General features: G+C 30.3%; 1 protein-coding gene across 1 annotated transcript; it reads left to right on the plus strand.

Annotated features, from left to right (window-relative positions):
* Positions 1–2,330: 2,330 nt before the first annotated feature.
* On the plus strand, positions 2,331–3,383 carry TRIADDRAFT_60310 (uncharacterized protein; the record flags this gene model as incomplete). Its single annotated transcript, XM_002116190.1, has 1 exon — positions 2,331–3,383. The coding sequence occupies one exon, from the start codon at positions 2,331–2,333 to the stop codon at positions 3,381–3,383; it is 1,053 nt and encodes a 350-aa protein (XP_002116226.1).
* Positions 3,384–7,323: the final 3,940 nt, after the last annotated feature.

Here is a 7,323-nt window from a genome sequence, read left to right on the forward strand (position 1 = left end):
CGCAATTTTATCACTTTTTATTACATACTGATGCTATATCAATGTGATCATCATGGACATATTTTGAAAAGATAAAAACATTTTAGTAGTTTAGACCTTGTTAATAACTTAGAGTTAGCATTGCAGTTTGGTAACAGAATGCAAGGCAATTTCATTTTCCAGAGCAGAAGAGCATTCAAGTTCTATCTGCTATTTATATGCTTTTAAACTGGCATATTCGTTTATTAATAAACTTAAAAATCGCAAATATTCATCTCTTAGATTACATTTAGCAGCCTATTCAATAAGATCTAAATCAGCATACATATCATTATAGTATATAGTACAATTAAACTATCAAAATGGACATGCATTTATTAAGCAATTTGATTGTACAGTATACGCATTTTTATGGGAATAGAAGGCGTTATGGATCAAAATAATAAGCGGATAAAATAGGTAGAAATTGATAAAAATTTGCTACGAAGCTAATATAACTTCTAGCTAAAAGATTAGCAATATGATTTTCGTAGCTTGTACGAATGAAAGCTTCATTACGTTCTCATATTTTAGTCGTTTCTGATTAATTTGGTGTATTGGGCTATTTGTCACAATGCATAATTTTACTGACCAGAATTATCGGTTAATTAAGAAGTCAATTTTATTATTTACCCATCCTTATAATAAACTGAAATTGAGGTTATAAATGAAATAAAATAAAAGAATAAAGCGCGCAAACTTATATATGTATTGATATAAACAGCAAGATCATTTAAAGCGTTCATTTTATTATTTATCGCTTTTATAAATTAAAGGGAAGTTATGTATCAAATAAGAAACGAACTTACCGTATTAAAAAGACAGATTATTATAATATACTATTGCTACTTAACTGACATACTAGTACCAATGCAGTAATTAATTGAAATTTAACAATATCAGCTACAATATTAAATTAACAAATAGTTTAGTTGGATCTCAAGTGATATAGTATATTATTATTGGTCAGATTAGCTTCCCTGTTTAATCGCATTTTTAGAATAGATTGTATTTGATAGCCAGACTTTCTTATTTGCATGTCTTAAATTAAATTTGCATCGATAAAGAGTTATAAAATATTAATTTGATTGCGTTGCTATTACTGAGATGATTATATTGATATAATGAAAATTCTGATTTGAAAGTCCAAATATTAATTTTAAAACAGAAAATTGATGCGATCTAATCTCGGTATCATACGTAATTGGTTTGGCAAATATGAAACAGAAGCACCTAAAATTAAGTATATTTGACGGCCACTTTATTGTTAACACATTTTCCTAGTACTGTAACTGTAGAATCAGAATATGAATCATTAAGGATAGAAATAAGAATAAAATAATTAAGAAACATTTTATATTTCAAGCTGGATGGTCTGTTTATAGTGTAAATAGAATAATCGATTTAATCTAAGCATATCATTATATTGTTTTATGACACATAATTCTACCATCAGGGCGAGAGAATTACTGATTCATCAACGTATTATTCATAAGTTTCATTGTAATCAGTGAAAGAAAATCGAGATCAAATAACCGGTAAAAGTAAATAAGTTTAATTTTGGATTTCTGTGATTGAAACATGGCTAAAGAGCTCAACGGTACATGAAAACAATGCACTCTTCGACAGCTTTTCGGTTGCCATTATTTAATTTAATTTATGTTTGCCGTCACTTTTGCTTTTGATCGGCTAAATTTTAATAATCAATAGCTAAAGATAGAATCTAAATAAGTGATGAGTAAATTCATCGATTAGATTTTAATTGTTTAAGTGCAAAACAATTTTTTATTTTGATAACAATATTAGTTTTAGATCGGTCGAATACCTTAATTAATTGAAGTTATTGTTCTATCTAGATGAGTTTTGTAATATGGTAACTCTAGATTTGTCTTCAATTCGTTGCATAAAGTTGAATAGCACCAATTCTATTGGTCGGTCTTGACTGCCTCACTAGCAAATAGAATCCTTTAAATTTCTTGATTATCCGACGAGCTGTTTATTTTCATCGATTTATTTCTAGTCGTGAAGTCTAAGTTACATAAGAACATCTCAACACTTCATCTACTGTGCATTCTAAGCCTTTGAGACATTTGAATAAAATAAATTATTTAAGAGTTCAAGTTATATTTTGACTTTAATTTATTGCAATTGACGGTTAAGAGCGCATCGTACTTCCCGCCCATTAAAGAAAGACTACTATAAGAGAATAGCGTGAGAAATACGAAGATATTAAATCAAGCGCTTCTGCTTTTTTTACTTCTTACTGTATCGTCACGGTGTTAATTCTTATATCCATCGACGAAGAAACAAAAATGTCTAATTACAGTTCTTATTCGACATTTCTTGATCAGGATATAGTTCGTGGAGTATGTTGGTCTTTAGCCATCATCAGTATGCCATGCAACCTTATTGTTATTATTCGATTGCTCTATTTTAATTATCGATATTCTAAAACGACTTCTAAAAAATCGGCTTTTTCTCTCCGTCATCATCGATTTGCTATTAGTCGTAATCCATCTATCTTTTTGCTGTTTAATTTAACTCTAAGCGATCTTGTCAGTAGTTTATATCTACTAATCTTAGCCTTTAGCGACGTTTATTACACTGATTATTATCGAAACAAATACGGATTATACCCTGATTATTCTAACATCACCAACGATTGGGTTCTTAGTTCTACTTGCACTTTCGAAAGAATTCTCAGTCAGATTGCCCTACTGATATCAATACTGATGACTTTTGTGGTTGCTGTTGATCGATTTATTTTAGTTGTTTATCCGCACAGTCGTCGCAAGATAACAGTTAAAGGTGCGCGCATTATTTCTCTTGTCTGTTGGCTGTTTGCACTAGTTATCGCTATCGTGGCCATTGCTTATTCATTGGAAAGTGTGGCATCCCGCCCTAGGACTCGACGTGATATTCTTGCTCAACTTTGCCTTACCGATTCAAGTCGAAGTTTTGTTGTTTTTGTAATTACTTTTTTCGAGTTATTTCTTGGGTGTAGCATGTATGTTACAGCAATGATATTATATATCATAATATGTGTCAAATTAAAGCAATCAAAACAGTTTAGATCCGATTCATCTAATCGTATTGAGAAGCGAATTAGCATTATTTTGGCGTCCGTGGTATTTACTAATGTTTTCACGTACCTACCAATCACACTAATTTCTATACTTGGTCGTTATATTCCTGGCTTCAACTCCGGCCAGTTGTTTCCAACACTGGTTATTCTACTGTACTTAAATGCTGCAGTTAATCCAATCCTCTTATTGACAATGAGTGCTGGTGCCGTCTCCAATGGTAATGGCAATAAAATTATTCATAGTGGAACGAATACATCTGGCAAAATAAACACGACATAATTATTGATCAACCGCCACTCTTGATAGCCAAGCCTTAACTACCAATACTTTAAAATTAGATATGCAGTCATCGTGCCCGCTACATAATATTAAAATTGTGTCTGTCATGAGTTATGGAGGTAACATTCTTCAGTTTTAGACCTTCACTATTATGTGTTGTAAGTGTATTTGATAGTTCCTTCCTTGATTGTATAAAAAATTGTGTCATTTCAATTTCAGAAATTTGAGTTATTGCAGTTCAGATTACAAGTTTTAGAATTATCCCACGTCTTATGAGTAGATTAGCTGTCAATCAATGTGGTATTCTAAAGGAGCAATTTTCCTTAAGTTTCCAAATTGTGTGCTAAATTTGATTTATAACTTACTTTAATCTCTAGATTATATAGGATTATCATGTGAATTATCGTATATATAATATTGTGAACTTCCGTTGATCGATGAAATTTATCTTATTATGTAAGTTATGAATTGTTAACGCTAGATATTTCAGTATAAATAGTAGCGATACTTCCATTTTATGATCATGCTTAGAATTTATTCATATCTTTTAATGCCTTGGTTATTTAAACGGCTAGCATCCGAAGAAGTATCGTAATTTTAGTGAGCACATAGTTTCAGTTCTAGCTATTATTTCCGTATCATAGAATCGAAAATGTGTATCTTATTATGATGAAAATCTTTACCTCAGTATTAATATCGTCTATAGCGGAGCAAGTTTATAACTTTATACGAGTACATACATCAGGAATCCACCTGTGAGTTTAAGTATGAATTAAGTAAATATCGTGCTAGGCAGCAGTAATTAATTTTTATTATCTAGATTGGGCGTATATAAATTCATTATTATCCGAATTCATCGTCATCATTAAGCCCTGTGAATAACGGAAGAAGGGCATTTATACACCTGTATCTATACTAAAGCTGATTTCTTTTGGACTACATTCTGATTACGTTCAATATTGAGCCATTAATAACGTAGGTGTTGAGCACAATTAGATTCACTAAGTAAATGGTATCTGTAATTATAATTTAAACTGTAAATTCAACTAGACACGATCAAAATATTTCAATAGAAGTATAAGTACCTAAGTAATGTCAGAAATGAATATGATTAAATACGGTTGTAATGACCGAGTAACAGTCTCCTGCTATTACTATAGGTTCACTAACGTAACCTAAAATTTAAATTAACAAAAATTGAGTAATTCCCTAATGTGACAGTCTTATAGTAGACACTGTACAAGTGTGCCGTCTCATCCTATTAGCCACCCACCTACTATACTACTTTAATTAGCTGAAATAATTACAACGGTACTTTCCAACATTTTCGCTCTTAGGTTCTGCCTTTATAATTGCCTGTAAAGTATAAGTGTAAACAGTGTGTTTCGTAGATTAAATTATGGTGTTAAATTAGCGTTTGAATTCTTATACTAATATTTAATATCATTAATTGCGAAATGATTGCTTTTGACTAATCTAGCCCCAGCTGAATAAATTTAAATGGAATACAATTATTTCTAATGATTTTCAATGATAGGCTATAATCATACCAGTTGCATAAATGCCGTTCTATATAGACGAGTGTCACAACTCACTAGTTGGAATAAGAAAAATACAAGTCATCTTAAGACACAAAGTCAAGTTTTTGAACGAAAGTCGTTAACAACAGTTATCTTTATTTTAAGAGAAACTCTGGTTATATAGAAAGCATCTATGCGCAAAAATGTTATTATTGCCATCTCTATCTCTTAATTTAGTGTTCATCACCCTAGTAAATATATAAACACATTTTCCTATCGTATCCCACTTTTTCTAGAACTCTTGTCTAGAACAACGTTCGGCGACTATAATATTAACCATGCAATCGTAATCATGATATCAAAATACTCTAATAATAGTTTTACTAAATTTAGTATCAGTAAGGTATCGGTATATCAGCAAATGCATAAGGATCTTATAAAAACATAAATATCCTATTTTAAGACCTATTCTTACTTATGTGCATTTTAATACCCCAAAGTTATAAAGTTTATACTTTATAATACTAACGGTATTGTAACAACGAGATATAAGTTATCAAGCATAATATTATTAGCAAGAGATAAATTTACTGAGAAAACATTTGCTTATCCAATATCAAAGATTTAATTAAATTGTGGGTCTACCTTCAGTGTTACCGCAACTACAATTCTAGCTATCATTATTCATTAATTATAAGACTGTTATTAACACAAGAATTTTAATAATAGTACGAAGACATAGATGGTTTATGATTAAATATTAGTATTGAATGAATAAAACTACCGACATTAACATCAATGGAGATACCATGGAGATTTTGTTTCTTGTGAACTTTTTCGTTCACAGATACAATAAAAGGATTGTCGTTATCACAGTATTCTAAATAATTAAGGTCTATTTTAGTTTCATAATTTACAGCACCAAAGGGATTGACACCGTATGAAAGCATGATTTTATTACTAAATAAGCAGAATAGCAGCTATTACTTTCATATCAAATTTAATTTAATGTCACAATAGCACCGTCGCTATCGAAGCTAGATACTGTTATAGTTACGACATTAAATTTTTTATATTGATCTAACTTCAATTGAAACTATTTAACGTTATTGTTATCGTTAGAATCAATAACTTTAACCTTACTAACTTGCTACTGAAGATCTTGCATTTACTTCGGTGGCTTATTTATTCAGCTGAGATTGATAAGCTTTCTTGGAAATCATGTTGCTTCGATTCTATAGAATTGAAATCACAAATATTGATATAAAAGAAAAAATCTTTGATTGTATACTTCACGAATAAGTCTTATTTTTCCCTCTATTTTATAGCTTAGTCAGTACTTTGGTCAATAGAAAGGATGAAAAATTAATGTTTACGTTAAACATGGCCTCTTTTACTGCATGGGTGATTAATTATTGTTGACCATGCGCGATACTTGATCAGGTTTAGATGTATGAAATGCTCTTAAAATGTGTACTAAAAATGGCCTACAGTTAGGACAATTCTTCGACGTAAAAGCCTTTATGTTAGTATTTACCTTTATTGATGTGGTTTATTGTAGTACAGTCCATGTTATTGGTTAATCTACAGTGCTTGGTAAATGGAATGTATGTTAGATCAGGAACCTCCGAGGGGAAATTCAATTTTCTGTTAGAATTCCCTAATTAGACTTGCTTTGCCATACGTTTATCATCGTTACTTCAGCTCATGGTACAAATTTCTTAGTTATAATTTATCGTTTAGCTGTGTTAAGAAGAATTTTTCTTTCATCTAATCATCAGGACATTACATTTCCTCTATTCCTATTTGAAAACTGGAAGTGATATGGCTCTATTTACAGCTACTGCTAAATGACGTGAATAAGAAAAATTACACTTGAATAACTAAAATGAAAAGGGTATTAACTGACTTATCTGTTGAACTGATCAAGTAGTATAGAATTAAGGAAAGTACTTGTTATTTTAGAAAGTTGAATTGCTATAAAATTGATATTTATGATAAAATAACAATTATATTCAATATTAACTGGCTAAACTTTAATGTCGTTGATTCAATCTATCAAGATTAGCTTTCATCTTCGAAGGATAAATAATTAAGATTAGTTTCAATTATTAATTAGAAGTATGAGCTGACATCAGTTACAAGATGGTCTTACTGCTTTAGTCGCTATAACCAAACATGTATATATTATTCAGATATACAATATAGATTAAAATATGATAAAAAATATGTTAATGGCAAAGTAGACATTAAATTAACTGTGATACTATTAACAATTGTTTTATTTTTTCCTTCATCAATGCATTCAGAAATAGTCTATGCACTGGCTACTATGATGAGTCAGTATGCTAATCTCGACAATCTCAATTTTAAATTGCCGTAATATCTATTGTAGTATCTTCATAACTACTAAAGCTATT

Source organism: Trichoplax adhaerens, genomic scaffold, assembly GCF_000150275.1.
Source record: "Trichoplax adhaerens TRIADscaffold_14 genomic scaffold, whole genome shotgun sequence".
Lineage (NCBI taxonomy): Eukaryota > Metazoa > Placozoa > Uniplacotomia > Trichoplacea > Trichoplacidae > Trichoplax > Trichoplax adhaerens.